Genomic DNA, 18368 nt, shown 5'->3' with positions numbered 1-18368 from the left:
TTTGTTTGTTTTTGAGATAGAGGTTCACTCTTGTTGCCCAGGCTGGAGAGCAATGGCATGATCTCGGTAATTAGCTCACTTTGATTACAGGTATAGGAGAATAAAGTTTTTATTATACCAAATAAATTGGTATAATATTATACCAAAAAGTACAACATTATAAAAAGAGTAACATTGTACCAAAAAGCCTCCTACAAGAACTTTTTTTTACTCTGAGCTATGTGAACTGTAAAGTAACAGTGGGATGGCAAGAACCAGCTTACAAAATCAATTCCTATCAAGTGTTTTTCATAGAAAGATGATAATTTTAGGTTGCTAACATCATATATTTCCAATCTTAATGAGAAAAAATTACTCTGATGATATTGAAGTATTCTGACAAAGAATTGCTGATGGCATTTAGTGAGCTACTGAATAAGAGAAACCAAAACTGTATAAATTAGATGTATTTTCCAAAAATAAGATGACTGTGCAGAAAACTCAAGATTCAGGAAAATAGATATAACAGCCTGGGTATTACTAAGCTCTAATGATAGTTATTGCATTATTGCGAAGATTTGATGATATGGCCCACTGTTCACCTGAAACCACCAAACATAGTATGTTTCATATCTCAGTTTTCAGTCACAGAGCATTTCCAGAGTGTATTTCTGTTCAGCTGTGTTACAGTATTATGGTATCCTTCACACTGCACTTACAAAATCTATAAATAAAAGCAAGGGCATCACAGGGCATCATTTCTCATAAAATGAACAAATCACCAATATTTGAATGCCTTAGAGTGTTCCTCAAAATTAACAAATATGGCAGTAACCCTAAATACACATTTTTGTGTGCACTGCCTTATACTGATTTTGAAAGCATATTTGCCATTTTTTATATATTCCTTACCTGTCAAGTTCTTTAATCCTAGTTCCTGAAGTCCAAAGTTTCCATCTTTTCTGTAGTTTAAAAATATTGCCAAGGCATATCGGTCCTCATAAAGTTTTGTCCCACGAATAATGCGTAAATTCTCCAGAGGCAGGTAACGAAACTGATTAAGAGCCACTAACACATAGCCTGTGACTTCTCGAACAGACTGAAAAGACACAAACAATTGCCTGTGTTATAAAACTAATTTGTCACTATGTATATGTAGCAATTTAGATTAAAATGAGTTATTAGACTCTAATTTTAAGTTTTTACCTTAATATATTATTTTCCATATCATATTCTAAATACTTGGCTTCATAATAAAAGATCATAAAGTGTTAGCATCTCATTTGAAGTCTAAGTTGTATTTCTTTTAAACATTTATGAATGTGCTTATAGTAAAATAATGCATGTTGTTTAGGAGACCTTCTTCATACCTGAGATTTGAATATAGTTAAATGAATAAAGGTCTTGCTTATCAACAGACTACAATAGGTTAAAGACACATGACCATCAATCACATTTTACATAAAAGAGCAAATTGGTGAGCATAAGTAAAACAAAGCCATGTTAGCTTGTACATTATTTAGGATAGATTTAAAATGGCTCTATTCATGTTTAGTGCTATATTTATCAAAGAACAATTGCCCTGAACATCTCTAGGGAACCCAAACATAAATAATATGTATTAAAAACTAATTGTTGTCTATAAACTTATTCCAACCACATTTTTATTTTTTACTGCCCACTGTTTAAATGTAGTTGTCTATAATCAGTTAGTTATTTGAAGGTCTGTGAGACATTTTAAAGCAAAATAGTGTTATGAAAAAAAGTCTGCATTTCACCTAAATGTTATATAGTTTTTCAATAAAATGATGATAAACAGGTGTCAGAATTTAAAAAAAACTAAAAATGATTCAAAAGTACTCAGGTATTTGCTATTATTTTAATACCAATTTCATGTTACTCTAACTAACCCTTTTCATTTCAGATGCTCCAAGGCTCAGTTTTTGGTACTTCCCACCCACTTCCCCCGTCGTGTATTCTCACCCCCTTGGTGATCTTACTTGGTTTCAAAGTTGGTGATCTCCAAACATTCATCTCTGTACTTTCCCCAGACTCCAGATTCATATCCCACTGTTAACTCAACATCATAATTTGGATGTCTAGTATACTTTTCAGATACACCTATCAACAGCTGAACTCTTTTCTTCCCCCACCCCTCCAGCAGCCTTCCTCATCTCAGTTGAGGTTATTCCATCTTTTCCGGCTTTCTGGCCAAAGATCCAGTCATCTTTCACTCTCCTCTGACACCCCAAGTGTGGTCCATACTATTTGTTCTACTTTCAGAATCATCGGAAATTCAGCTACTTCTTATGTCATCCATGGCTCCCATCTGAGCCACCATCATTCCTCATCTAGATTATTCCTCATCATCAGTAGGTCTCCCTGTGTCTATTCCTGATTCTTTATGGTGTATTCTCAATTCAGGCTAGCCAAGATATTTTAAAAACATAAATCAAATTATGACATTTCAACGCTTAAAACTCTGAAACATCTCCTAAGTCACTCATTATAACAGACAAAATCCTTTTACTGATATGTCAAAATATTTATGCTGTTCAGTGCAATAGCCACTAGCCATATGTTGCTACTGAGCAATTGAAGTGTAGCTGGCATAAATTTAGGTGTGATAGAAGTACAAAATACACTCTGGATTTTGGAGAGTATATGATGAAATGATAATATTTGAGATAAATTGAGTTAAATAAAATGTATTATTAAAGTTAATATCAGTTATTTCTTTTCACCTTCTTATTGTGGCAAAACAAACATGTTAAATTACATTTTTATGGCTCTTATAAATCTATTAGACGGAACTGCAGTATATGATCTAGTCATCAGTTCTCTTTCACATTAAAATTATAGTTCTACCTTAAAGTGTGCATTATGCACTTAAAAAACTGAGTTTCTCTTCATCTTGTTACTTTCTTGGCAAACTCCCCCACTATCTTCAAGTTTTTGCTTAAATATCACCTTCTCAGTTGAGGCCAACCCTGATAAACCTGTTAAACACTGTAGCCTCTACATCTTTACCTGCTTCAATTCTCATATTTTCCCCAGTACTTCTTACCTTCTATCATACTTTATCATTCATATATTTATCAGATTTAGTATTTGTAACCTGTCTCTCTTTTTCCCAGAATATAGCCCTATAAGGTCAAGCACTTTAAATTGTTAACTTGTGTGTCTCATGTGGCCAGGAGAGTGGCAGTAAGAAAGCAGCAAGTATTTCATTAATCACTCTCGTTGTTCTCTGGCCACACCCTCACCACTGTACAAAGTCTGTGGAATGAAGAAAAAGGTCCATTTAGATTCTGCACTCTCCCCTTCCTTACTCTATGATACCAGAATTCCCTTTGCAAATAACCCCAAATCTTTACACAGAAACTGTAATGTCATCTTTCTCAGTTCCATCCCTCAGACAGGAGACTGTGCCACCCATGTGCATATATTTAGGAAGGAATGGGTGGTCCAGGTATTGATGTGTGATGGGAAACTGTACATATCCTGGATATGTAGGCTAAAGTGTCCAAAAACTTTCATGTAAGACCTCTCATAATACAGGATAGAACTTGGTGAAGGAGAGGCTGTAGACTGAAGACACTTCTCTCCATCCTAACATACTGCTGAGGACAACAAAAGTTCTAACATTGTACTGAACATCTAGTTGTTATAAAGAGATATTTGTCAAACTGGGATACTATAACAGTTTATTTAGTAATCTCTATTTTGTTTATAATAAATAATAAAATATGTGGGCCTCTACTTAGGCTCTTTCCCCAGTCTCATAATTCTTAGGAATGATCATGCTACAAATAATCAATAGAAGGGTGGAATCCTAATGGAACAAAGGCAGAGAAGAATAGGCAAGGGATATATGGAATTACTCATACCTGGCATCAAATGGGGAATTCTAGGCCACTATAGGTATTTCTAAGACAGTGAGTGTCTTGGGGTGAAGAGATAAATGCCTAGGTTAATAGAGATGAGCTTAGCAGTGATATGCATTGTTTGTACACAGCAATTTGTTTAAAACTGCACTTCCTGGAAAAATCTAGCTCTAGGGATCTATGATTCCTCCTTCAACCACTGTTGTACTGGTTGAACTGTTACCTCTTTTAGTGCCCTTTTCTAGCTCTTTGAGCTCTTAAAGAGAGATTATAAATACAATCTGACATCATATGGTCTACAAAGTAAAATTCATTCATTATTTAAAAATTTTCTTTTAACTTGTATACAATAATTATTTAGTGATATAGGTCACAATGATAAATGTGGTGATTGAGGATGTATTATGAATCTTTTGCCTACAACGTATCATAAGATCCATCATTCCAAAACAGTTTATCATTAGCTTCCATCACACTCAGGAAGTGACTCTTCTTATAAAGAACTATAAAAACCCATTGGTTTATGCTGAGATGGAGAAACACATTTATAATGTCAACAGAGAAAACACAGATAAAGCATACTCAGGTAAAAGAAGAGGTTTATTTGCAAAAGAGTAACATTATTAGTAAGTTTTTTAGTGTTTATTAGAGGGAGAAAGCTTCCTAGCTATTAACTGATAAAGATGTGTCATTGGCATGGCATTTGGATCACATATTAGCACAAGCTGAAAATAACCTGCAAATAGTAAGGGCTCTAGAATGTGTGAGGGATATGAACCAAGAACAGTGCTAAACACATAAAGAAGGACCAACTAATGTAGAAGAGGATGCTCCAAGTGCTTTTATCTACTAGAAAAAGTAAAATATAACTAAGAACATCTTTGCATTTGCATATTACTAAATATATTTATGTTTGAATTAATTTTGTTGTAATATTTACATACACCTCATTCCAGGGTACACATTACTGTATTTTTAGAGACATATGTGTTAGTTTCATGGAAGGTCAAATTAAAACAAATAACTACACCTTTGTAAAGATTCTAGGACTGGAGGGATTTACTGTTATAACTGAGATTCTAGTGTCCAAAATAAGTCTCTATCATTATTCATTCTGTTTATTACCCTCTGATCTTGTAAAATAGTATGCATAAATTAAGTGGTAGCCTAAAAAAGATCTTTTGTTATGTGAACTCTGGACATTATTCCATGTTACTGCTGACAATGCATATGTCCAAGCCATTTTGAACAATGCCAGCCATAAGTTGGTCCATAGTAAATTTTTTTATGATAATGATAGTGAAGAATCCTATTCATCTTATTTCCCTTTCTCTGACTCTGTTAAATAATGTAAATAATAGGAAAAAATATCATAGCAAATCTCTCAATCCAAGAGGTGTTCCTGTAATCTTTGATATGTAGAGGAACTTATGTAACTGACGCATTTTAAAAAGAGTTATAGGAGATAAATACAAAATTCTTATAGCTAAAAGAAACACATCATGCCTTATTTTGGTCTCTGTTTTCTGGTATTCAAAATCACATTCTCTCAGGTATTCTTGTAGCCTTTCTGTGAATAAATATCTTGAAATATCTCAAAAGGAAACGCCAGTGCAGATCATGAGCTATGTGTACTGATTATAAATAAAAACAATTACAGTAAACAAATTAGTAATGGTAGGAGTGTTTAATGAGGGAAATGAGTAAATAATGTGGTTTGAGCCAATATTGGCAGATCTGGGTAAAAAGTGAGGAGATATCTAGAAGTGTAAATTACATGTTATAATGTCTGATAAGGCTACACAACCACGTTTGAGTTATCCATTCTTCCTCTCCTTTCAGCCATCAGAAAGAATCTGAGTAGCACAACATTTTCACTGTTTCAGAAAATTTTAAGAAAATAAAAACAACTTTTAAATATATGGACTTAACTATGGAAAAGCATAATGGTAGGAAATGTTGGCTTGTCTGCCAGGCAAAGTGGGACTCCAAACCTAGCCTTTGTGTGTACCAGCTTTGTGGCTTTGATCAGGTTGCCTAACCTCACTGAGCCTCAGTTTCTTCATCTTTAAAAAAGAGATGCCAAAATTTCTATTATAAAACAGTAACAGAGGTTGGAAGATATAAGAAATCTGTCTGACAAATAATAATATATATTTAACAGATGTTAAATATTACAAATATTATCTCTGATAATGGCCAGGCAGATGAATTGCCCGTATACAATCTTAGCAAATAATATTAATTTAAATATAACATAATTACATAAGAACTGTTGCTTTTAATTTCTCTGTTATGTACTCTTTGGTACATTTATATCTTGCTTATGCAATTTGCAATTTATTCCCAAATTTCAGAAACAGTTTCTTATACTTTATGTATGTTTATTATAGCCCTTAATATAGACACTGCCACTGAACATTCAATAATGGCTGTGGATTAGAATGGAATTGAAAAGTGGAAAGCAATGCTTAAGGTCTTTTTAGATGTCATTTTCCATGGAAAATGATTTTATGAACTTGCTACTAATACAAAACATTGTCTGAACAACACAATAATGATTTATGTCCCAGGACCACAGTAGTAAACAGAAATTATAAGAATGCCCTGGCAAAGACAAAATCCTGATTCTGGCTCTGGCTCAGTAACATTTAGTTCTAGAAAGGTTGCCTATCTTGTCAACCAAAGAGTGAATACTCTCCTAAAGATATATCTTCCTCCTCATGGTGTAAGCTTCTGCTCAGTAAAACTGATTGATTTCCATTGTCAATGTAGGCTTCTACAGTGGCTTTGTTCAAGTAATAAATACAATAGGACATTATTAAAGTCCTAAATGCTTCAAAATGCTTCTAACCCAAGAGACAATTTGTTTGGCTTACGACATTTGATGACACAAATAAAAAGATATAGAAAACAAAAAAAATTAATCAACTTCCCATACCATATTAGCAACGAGTACAGAAAAAAACATTATTTTTTTTAAATGACAAGAAATTTCGTAGCTGTTTCTCCTGTATAGTATTTCAGAGACAAAGTGAAATCTGCGATTATAAGCCTCCTGGGATTTTCAATGGATGTCCCTCAACCAAAGATTAGATAAGACTGCATTGGCTCACTGGGTTATCCTTTCACCTCCAGATCATTTCAGAAAAGTCAGCCTTTACTATTTTTGAATCTATGCTTCATTTTACAACTATTTTAACAGGTATTAATTTTTCTGTATTTGTTATAAATTCCTTATGCTTTTCAACTTAGTTGACTTTAGAAAAAAATGATCTGTAATAGAAATACTAGTTCCTTAAATGTTCCTTCATCTACTTTAAGATTAAAGTAATTACAGTACCATACAATTCCTAAATATTTAGTAAGTGTTTAGGAATGATTTTATGCACATTAAAAGCAATTATATGTTCTTGGTTAAGTATGTAAAACACTTATTCCTAAATTTTTTCTGCTAAAATTATGCATCAAATCCATATTTTATTTTTCTTTAATATAAGTATCTCTTTGAAAATATTTCTATCCACTTTTGTTAAAACCTTCTGTAATTAGTCAAAAAGATCCAAATTCTTAACTTCTACTCCAATGTCTTAAGAACTCATACCCAATTAGATATCATCCACAAATAATACTAATATGTTTCATCAGGTAACAATCAACAAATATAATGCTGATTACTTAAGGTCAGTAGACTTGAAGTCAAATAAACCTGTAGTATTATAGAGAAGATTAGGGAACAGAGAGCTATGGTGGTGGGAGGGAGGTTATAGAAAGTCTCTTCTGCTGGTAATGACTGCAGAATTTATGTGTTCTCTGACGGTGACAAATGTAATAGCAAACTGTAGCCTCTCTATCAGTAAAGCTTTCCATTAAATTTCCCTAGGCAATTAATTTCTGTCCCTGCCCTTCACAGCATGTCTGGAAATATCTAAAGCAGAAAACATTCTTAACTATGACATAGTATTAAAAAGTTTACCAGAATAAAAACACATTAGAAAACATAGAGCAAACATTACATATCCCTGCTGCTTGTAGAAATAGTATGTTTGCTTTGAAATTCTGCTTTCATTTTTCCCATTTTTCTTAAAACTTCAATGATTATGTTACCCTGGCAAGGAGGGGCTCAAAATCTCATCTAATTAGATTTGGGGAAAAAAATAATGTGAAATGTCTTATACCTAACTGTAGCAGAGTAGAATTCATACTCATTACACACAACATGAAAAAACACTGCAAAGGTAGGAAACCTGATCCAGGTCATCCCAACAAACTGCTAACTCTCAGCCATTTCCAGCCAGTCTCCTGGGTGCTAGTATTGCTATGAGCTCTACTTTCTAAGAATCTGAAGGCCATTTCATTCAACACTGGCCACTTGGCCGGCTCTCAACTCATGACTTCTTAGCAGTGAACACCTTTAATTCCATTGAGAAGAGGACTACTTAGCTCACCTCCCTAGAAGTAACCATATTTTTTTTTGTCCTTTATATTTTCCTGAGCTGGCTGGACAGTTAATAGTCCCCCTTCAAATCTCTACATTTCCAATTGATTCTTAATCTCCTGAATTTATCAAGACTGTATTCCTGTACCATAGACTTATTACACTAGAGTTAGGTTTATAAAATTAAATTAAATTGGCCCAAAGTTATCTCTGTACCTTGAGTTTTTATGTAGCAAACTGTGACTTAATTAGCATATAAACAAAGTGCAATCTAACTTAAGAGTATATTCTTGTAACAAGTAGCTGAATCTCAATCAATCACAGCAGCCAGGCCTCAGTCAATCACAGACTACCAATTGATCACTATATCCAAATAAGGCAAATGCCAAACTTTAACCATTTAAACTGTTTCTGCTTAATACTTCCTTGTCCATCTGTAAATTCTGCCTGTCCACATTGCTGGGTAGGGATCTCTGAACTACTCGTGATCTGAGTGTTGCCCAATTCTTTTCTTAAATAAACTCTGCTAAATTTAATTTGTCTAAAGTTTTTCTTTTCACAGATTACACAAACTGGGTTGGGATCTTTGGTACATTCATTTACATAATCACACAAAATTTCAACTTAAAGCGTATATATTTCAAAAAATTCATAAGTCGAACATTCTATTATCTCTAATTTAAAAAGTGTGTGTGTATGTGTTTTCTACATATTTATACAAGTAGGCTTATATTTTGAAGCCTGGATTTCAAACAGACATTTTAATAATCTTTAATAACTACTTAAAATATAATATTGAGTTTATTAAGCTCCAATGATTTGGGGAATTGACTTTTAACTGAAATTAGATAGAATACATAAATGCAAAAATAATAAGAATGTTTGGAAACCTTTGAATTAAACTTTGTTTAGATATAGAGCTGAAATCAAAAGAAATTATTAGTTGTCAGCACTTTCATACAACCGAAATTACACCTGAATCAAAGCATCGTAATGTTTATTAATGTTGTCCATGTGATGATGAGTATTCCCCACTGAGAGCCAAATTGGTTAGGACAAAGCAGTCTAATAATTAAATTTGGATGCTGTAGTCTGACAATCTTAGTTTGACTCTTGCCTCCATCACTTATTGACCTTGCACGAATTTTTTAATATTACTTTCCTCTTCTGCAAAACAGAATAAATTTCTTCTAAGTGCTTAAAAGTTGAATCAATAAAATATGATTAATTTCATTATATTATCATTAGTGCAATTATGCCAAAATATTTGTAAATATTTTGTATAAGTTAAAGAATGGTAAATAATATATAAGCACATACATTTAATATTAAAATTGGTTAAACAATTCATACTACATAGTGCATAAAGATATAGCTTCAGTCAGAATGTCTACTGTTAGCTAAATATGACCACTTCCTAAAATACATTTATTCATGTATATATTGGTTTATGAGATGGATTGTTGCTATGTTGCCCAGGCTGGAGTGCAGTGGTGCAATCATGGCTCACTGCAATCTTGAACTTATGAGTTCTAGGGATCCTCATACCTCAGACTCCTGTGTCTAAAACTACAGCTACACACCACCTCATCAACCTTTTTTTTTTTTTTTTTTTTTTTTTTTTTTTTTCAGTACAGACGGGGTCTCATTATGTTGCAATGGCTGGTTTTGAACTCCTGGCCTCAAGCGATCCTCCTGCCTTTGCCTCCCAAAGTGCTATGATAACAGACGTAAGCCACAGTGCCCAGCCAAACCCCATAATGTATATGCTGAAGTCCTAATCCTGACTACCTCAGAATGTGACTGTATTTGGAGACAGAGTTTTAAAAGAGGTAATTAGGTTAAATTGAGTTCATTAAGTTTGGCCCTAATCCGACATGACTAGTGTTTTTAAAAGAATAAAAGATGAGGGCACAGACATGGCAAGAGAAAAGACCATGTAAAGACACAGAGAGAAGTTGGTCATCCACAAACCAAGGAGAGAGACCACAGAAGAAACCAATGCCGCAGACCCCTTGATTTCATACTTGCAGGTCTAGAATTGTGAGAAAATAAATATCTGTTGTTTAAGCCACCCAGTTTGTGGCACTTTGTTATGGCATTCCTAGCAAACTAAAACACTGCCTAAGGTCACATCCTAGCTGTTAGCAGTATTATGTTGCATAAATTATTTAACCTTTCTGTGCCTCAGTATGTTTATCTGTAAAATGGGGATGTTAAGATCTCCAAATCCTAGGATTATTTTGAGAAGTGTATCTCTTTGACTTGCTTAGCAAAAGGTCTGGCTCACAGCTTGCCCTCAGTATTAGTTTTTATGATTTTTCTGAATCCAGAACTCTTTCAATATGCTCCCTGTGTTGCACAGCATATAGAAAACTGTATTTTTCTATTTCTAAAGGAATAACTACACATCACCAAAGTTTAGATGAGAAAACTGCTTGCTAGCATTTCAATGTACAATTGAAAGTGACAGTTTCATGTCTGAGGTCTTTTATAAATGTGATGTTTCCCCTTTCAAAATTTAACGAAAGAAAATGGGCCTCTGTGAAATTATGGCTGACAACAGCTGCCTCTGTTGAAAAGCATATGGGAAATGGCCTTTGAGAATGCAGAAGTTAGAGGTGACTGCTTCTGTGACTAGTCTGTTGTTATTTTTAAATGAAAAGGATGAGCAATCTCAGAAATAAGAGAGCCAAAGTATCAGACTTGGATTTGACAAGCCTGCCAAGATACACTTCAATATCTGTCTAAATATTTGGCCATAAAAATACAAAACACAGCCTTAATTAAATTATAAAAAACAAATATTTGTTTTAGTCATCTCCTCTAGTGACAACAAGGTCTGATGTTGCTTATGATGCTCTTAATATTAAATTCAAACAAACACAATAGGCATTCTATGGACATCTGTGGATACAATCAGGACTACAAATATAACAAAAGTTGAGGCCATGGACTTTAGACAAGAAATTTAAATGCTTTTCTTGTTTAAGTATCCTTATGCAAGTCACAAGTATCTAAGTAGCTACTATTTCTAATAATTACATTAAATTATTAATTAGTATTTTCTGTGTGTGAGGCATTCTTATGTCTTCTCTCACCTACTGGTCAAATCACTCTGAATATTACCTCTGTTTTGTAGATGAAGTAACTAAAGTGAAATAGCTTGCCCAAAATCACATAGACGAAAAGTGAAGGAGGAAATATTAAAACAACAGCAACAACAAGATATGTCTTATTCCTGAAATCAAAATCCCAATCTCTTTGAAGTATATTTTCAAACAGTAATACCAATTACTTCCTTGTTTAAAGTACTATCCATGACAACATGGTTTAAAATTTTGATTTAAGAATAACACCCTCTTTCTAAGGTTTCTTTATAATAAAAATATTAGCTAAGAAAGACTACTTATCAAAAGTAACTGCAGAATGCTTCTGATATTTAGAAATGTAAAATCTGCTTAAAAAATGTACTTTAAGTACCCTAAAAGTCTAAAAATAGGCTTTCTCTTAGGTGCCAAGAAACTAGCAGGCCTTTTCAAACAGATATATAAAATCAAATGAGATTCTGTGGATAAATTAATAATGCAAATATACCTAAACAATCCTAATGTAGAAGTATTTTTTAAATTTGCACGTGACTTTCTTTCCTCAAATCCTTAAGTCTCTGTGCTTTCACCCTCATTCATCCATCCATCCATCCATCCACCCACTGATCCATCTATTCATCTATCCATCCAACCAGTTATCTTTCTACAAATGTTTATTGTCCACCTACGATTTGAAGAACAATTGTTTCTCAAACTGGAGACACAGTGGTGAGCAAAACAGACATGGTCCTTAATCTTATGGTGGTTACTACCTTCACCATTTCTGATCTTTGTCTGATGACAAGATTGCCAGTCGGAAAAAGATGGGTTGCCAAGGAAGATTTACAATTACTTGAAAGCAAATGACTGTATATTTGTCTCTTTAAGAGTAAATCATTTGTTTTAAAATTTTATGCATTAGACACCTAATTTTATTATAAAGCTATCGCCTATTCTGGTCATACATCAGCACCTTCCATTTCGGAAAGGAAATGCATTTTTCTTTTGACATAATTGTTACTAAAAGATGCACTTTGTGCCATGTTTGTGTGTGTGTGTTCAGCACTTTCAAGTAAACAATTTAATTACAAAACATTTTTCTCTATGTTTTCCCTTTATAGAAATTTTACAGTGAAATAATCATTATAGTATCTTCTAAGACTGCATATAAATTACTTACGAGGTATAAAATGTATTGCTTTTTAAAATCTTCTTAAAATATCATCTTTTTGAATATTTTGGTGTCGTTCATTCAGCAATCTGTACCTGTAGTATATTCAAAGCTATTCTTCACGCTAAAGACATGGAGATGTATAAAACAGACCTGGCCCCTTAGTAGTTTACAACCACTGTGAAAGACAAACACGGAATAGAGCAAAGGAATAACATGTTTAAGGTGCAACAATGGAACCATCATTAAGATTCTGAATGTTAGAAATCAGTGAAGACCATAATGGGGGTATCAACAGCACCCTGTGTGTATATAGGGATGAAGCAGATAAATTTGCTTGAGGAATATTAGAGAAGGAAATTGTAGGAACAGATAATTTCCTAATCTCTGAAAGGTTGTTAAGTGTTAGGTGTCTGTGTAAATTATACTGTTACACAAAGAGAAACCAGGAATTCTTGGAGAAATTTTGAGATTCTAGGTATGTGGTAAGAAATAGATAAGATGAGCCTGAAACATCTTATCAGAGCAGATAGTGAGGAAGCTTTCAGAACTACTAAGTTCGTATCAAAAGGGCTCAAGGACCAATTGGAATAAACCCTTCCTGGCCAATGATGGGGTAACCTCAATTTCAAAAATGATCATTACAGCGGATTAAAATCCATAAAATACATATAAACCTATGAGTTTGTAATAATATTAAATGACATAAATTTCTAATCTTTGGACAATAATAAAGGACCAATTCACTTTTTGGAAAATGTATGTAAAAGAAAATAAGCATTCATCCTTTTCCTTTATTAGCTGTAACACCAGGTAACCAAATAACAGATTGAAGGTAGTACCTTGGTCTGTTTGGTCTTGTATAGAAAATTACCACAGACTGGATAATTTATAAATGCCAGAAATTTGCTACTTATGGTTTTGGAGGCTGGGAAGTCAAAGGTCAAGGTGTCAGCAAATTGAGTGTCTTGTGAGTCCCCACACCTTGAGGCCAGTGTCTTTCTATGTTTTCACATAGCAGAAGGAGCAAGGGATATTCTGGTTCTTTTTTTATAAAGGCACTAATTCCATTAGTGAGCAGTTTATTCTTATGACTTAATCATCTCCCAAATGCCTCACATTCAAATACCATCATATTGGGGATTAGGTTTCAGCACAGGAATTTTGTGGTAACACAAAATTCAGTCTGTATCAGGTACCATCTTATAATGTGTTCCAACTAATAAGAGAAAAATAAATTTTAAAATTACAGTATTAACCAATTTTGATTCTTTAATTGTAATAAATGAGTACCATAATAATGTAAGGCTTTAATAATAGAGGGAAAACTGAGTATAAGCTATATAATAATGCTGTACTTTCTTCACAATTTTTCTGTGAACCTAAATCTTTCCTAAAATAATATTTATTTTTAAAAATTAGAGTATTACCATTCTGAAAGTCTTTATGAATTAATGGTTCTAGGTATCCAGCATCATTGGCTAGTAATTGCAAATGACATCACAATAATAGAGAAAAAATGTTGGAAGACAATTCTCTGTGTTGTTTCTGCATGGTGTGTAGCAGCTTTTCTTCTGAACTATTTTTTTCAAGAATGTTTGTATAGTAGACAGCATTGGAATAGCAAGACAGTTCTCCTTCCAGGGTACACGGCAGATTTGTTAGCAGCCCTTTTAATAAAAATGGGGTTTTGAAAGCTCAAAGTTCTGCAATGGTGACACAAATCTCTTTTGATACAGTATCCACCTGTTTGTTCTTTCCAATCACTTCCATGGGACTTGCCTCAGGGTCAATGGGAACCCATGTAAACATAAAGCTCATGCTGACTGCTGTGCCTGCCATTGAGTCTTGTGTCTTCTGCCAACACAAGTGACAGACTAACTTGCTAGCTTGCAAACCCTCTAAAATCTCAGACATTTGACATTCTTGACAACAACAAGACATATGTGCCTCCCGCTGAATGAACACACCACCACCTATGGTTTCATCAGAGACTGAACACGAGTATTATTAACTCTCTAGATCTAACTGCCAATTTGTTGAAAGTACAAAAGACAGAGAAACACAGTGAATTCTACCATGAATATGCAATTAACAAAACCTAGCCTTCAGAAAATTCCTCAGAAGAATGTCCCAGGTCTTTGAACAGGTAAATTATAAGAAGAGGGAAAAAAGGAGGAGGAGGGACCTATGTCAAACGTCTTAAAGAAAATTTGGAAAAAAGATGTTAAAACCAACCTGTAGTGTCTAGGGATACATATACGGGTGATAAAACTAGAAGGACACATAAGAAAGCAACTTTTATACAAGTAAGAATGGAGGTTACTTTTGGGGATAAAATCATTTGAGACTGGGATAGGGCATGTAGTATGGTTTCTGGGGAGGCTAGCACAGCTCTATGTCTTGATGTAGACTGACAGTTACAAAGGAGTATGGCTTTTCCAAACTCTTTAAGCTACATATTCATTTTGTGAAGTGTTCAGTATTTGTGTAACATTTGCTTATGAAAGTATAAAAATAAGCCATCAAGTGGAAAAATCAAGGAAAGACATAAAAATGTCCCTTGCCTTTTCACATCTCGCCACTTGATATATGAAATTAAGAACCAAACAATTTCATATTGCATAGTGTTTCTTGCTATCAAATTCTCTCTATTAATATGTAGGAGCTGAATATGTTAGTAAGAAATATTTGTACAACTTAGGCAGAGAGAATATGTCTAATGTCAAAGTGTCTTGAGAGAGTCTAGTGTTGTTACAGGTCTAAGACTACTGAATGGAAATTGAGTCAGGGAGGAGAGGGACTTGATTGGAAAAAATTAATGAAGGAATTTATCACTTTACATTAGGAAATGGGGAATTAATGGCATTGCATACAGAGAATTTAGGCTTTGATTTATTTTGTAGAATTATGTCCTTAGTTGCAGGGTAACAATGGAGTAGGCTGGTGAGAAGCTGGTGGAGAGAGAGAAGTTAGAAACTTCTTGCCAGGCAAGAGATGAGGAAAGCAGTGAATACAAATTAGATGGCTCAGAGATACAAGCCATCTTTCTGAGGTAGAATAAAAAAAAAAACTTCATGACTTACTGGATGTGGGAATTGAGGAAGAATAATCAACAAGAAATGACCAAGGGTTTTAACATGGGAGACTTTGTAGATGGTGCTGTAAAAAACTGGGATAAGGACCAAGTCTGTGGAATTTTCCCAAATACTATAGGAACTTTTGGTTATCTGAGGTTAAACTAATACCTTCCTTTTTACAAAGTCTTTTAAATGACATTAATATCTGTGTGTCTGCTAAATCTGGATAGTATATTAGATACATCAGGTATATGTATCTAATATATTTTTCTGTGTGCTTAATAAGCTTTTAATCTTCAAATGAATTATGTTAGTACCTGTGATTTCATATATATTTGTGGATGGCAGGTTATAGTATTCTTCACATAGGTCTAAAACAGACCTTCATATAGGTCTCAACTGGGGTGCTTTGCTTTCCAGAAGACATGTGGCAATGTCTGGAGATATTTGTGGTTGTCATCTTGGGTGAGGGGTGGAGGTTGATACTGGCATCTAGTGGGTAGACATCTGGGATGCCGATGGATGTCATACATGCACCAGGCGGCCCTTTCTCCCCACCTCCCACCCCCACCACTAGGCAAAGAATAATCAAGTCCAAAATGCCAAGGTTGACTGACTTATTAATTTGAAGCAACTGTTTAGTTTTATTGCTTATAGAGTTGTCTTAGGGGTTTTCTAAAAGTAATAAAAATTAACAGTATCTGTCGGTATACCATTAATATGATCCATAAAATATTTATACAAGGAAAATTTAATATTCTCATATTAATATCTATTTTTCTAACCTGAATTTATTATTATACATATTTCTGGGTTGGCGGTGGATGAATAGATAAATAAATATCCATTTGGATGGGTAAATAGGCCTCTCACCCTCTCTTTCCTCTCCTCTTTATCATGCTTTCTCTCTCTCTCTCTCTCTCCACATTGTAACCTAATTTTGCAATAGCAAAGTTTTCTATATTGATTTGATTTTTTTTTCATTCACTGTTAAAAAGCTTGCCTAATACAACTTGGGGACATTAAGGCTAAGATGTTCTAATCATAAGCAAATTTATAAACAAAGTCATCCATTTCCTTTATAGGCATAATTCTTCTCTATCTCTAAGAAAGTATCTTTTGCTTGAAAGAAAGATTATGTTTTATAGTCTCCAAACTGTACTCAGTAACTAAGCCAATTTAAACATAAAAACTAACAATGTCTCACAGGGAGGAACAAATGAAAAAATGAATAGTCTCTTTGCAACTTCTTATAGGTATAGTACACAAATTCTTGTGATCATCTCTTTAGTTATTCCCATTTATTGTATTTCCCTTTAAGGAAACTGGACAAAGATACATGGTATTTCTCTCTCCTGAGTCAATTTCACCATCTTCTTCTTGGGAAGGAATTTATTAATCATACTAGACTTCCACAGTGGTTGAGAACATTGGATTATACTCCCAGTGGTGGGGTACTAGGTTCATGATATGCTCATTAACACAGTGACATCAATATCCTCCTCCTCTTTTGGGGAATGAATGTGGATATTTACTTGTTGTCATTACAGTCATCTTTATCAACATCATCACAGCACTGGCACTTTATATGCATACTGCAGTTTACAAAGCCCTTTCATATAAATATCACATTTAACCTCCAATCAGCAATTTCTGAAACAATCCATTTGCAACAGATTTTTTTTTCAGAATTATGTTAAACTAGAAAATGCATTGTGGCTTAAAGTTCATGAACTACAAGAATATCCAAAAGTAACTGATATTAATAAAATAATGACATAGGTGACATTTCATCTAACACCCTTGAATTTCACCACTGAATAACCTTTCACCTCTCTTTTCTAGAATTTGTTGTCTTAATCTTCCATTAATTTCCTTAAGCAGGTCCCAATATTAAAATCTGATGCAATCTCTACTAGCTGACACACAAAGAAAACTTTAAAAAATAATTCACACGCAGGTCTGTTTAGCTGACAGTTACCTCAAATCCCTGTTAGAAAGTGTTAGTGTACAAAAAGATAGATTAAAAAAAAAATAGGTCATGGGGATTAAGATTCTATGGGACACTTTTCTACTACTCAAATAAAATCTTGCTGCTGTAATTCACAACACTAGAAATAGCATTTTTTTACTACCATTATTACTACTCTTAGAACATTACTTTTTGAGTACCCACTATACAGTTGACACTGTGCTCAATGTTTTTTACATAGAATGTAAAATTTAATTATTATTTCCATGTTACCTTTTAAAAAATGCCTAATTTAATTTGTTCAAATATATGACAGCTCCTCCACACATACTTTTACCTAACAGAGCACAAATACAAGGCCTTTATTGATACACGATTACCTAATTTATGTAACTAATTGCTTCTGCATTACCATGAAATAATGTGTTGACAGTGTTGTACCAAGAAAAGAGGAAAAAACAAGAAGGACAGCATATGAAAGAGCTTCGTGCATCAAGGGTAATACTGAAAATATTATGCTTTTTAACATTAGACCAATATTCTCAGTACATTACTGAAAAATATCTGCTATAGAACTTAGGAGGGATGTAAAAATATTCATTTGATAAATGGAAAAAAGTAACAGTTTAGGCTGAGTGTGGTGGCTCATGCCTGTAATCCCAGCACTCTGGGAGGCCGAGGCAGGCGGATCACAAAGTCAAGAGATCGAGGCCGTCCTGGCCAACATGGTGAAACCCCATCTCTACTAAAAA

The 18368-nt window shown here is 33.8% G+C and overlaps 1 protein-coding gene across 4 annotated transcripts in view; it reads right to left on the bottom strand.

The window, feature by feature from the left end:
- ERBB4 (erb-b2 receptor tyrosine kinase 4) overlaps positions 1-18368 on the bottom strand; it is a 1210589-nt gene that overhangs the window by 576592 nt on the left and 615629 nt on the right. For all 4 annotated transcript variants that reach the window (XM_017535013.2, XM_017535015.2, XM_017535010.2 and 1 more), the window contains exon 3: positions 892-1078. In XM_017535013.2, the coding sequence (XP_017390502.1) occupies positions 892-1078 (187 nt within the window). The remainder of the gene's footprint in view (positions 1-891; positions 1079-18368) is intronic.

Source organism: Cebus imitator, unplaced genomic scaffold, assembly GCF_001604975.1.
Source record: "Cebus imitator isolate Cc_AM_T3 unplaced genomic scaffold, Cebus_imitator-1.0 Scaffold89, whole genome shotgun sequence".
Lineage (NCBI taxonomy): Eukaryota > Metazoa > Chordata > Mammalia > Primates > Cebidae > Cebus > Cebus imitator.
The sequence above is the reverse complement of the archived record's forward strand: the minus strand, read 5'-3'. Positions and strand labels throughout refer to the sequence as shown.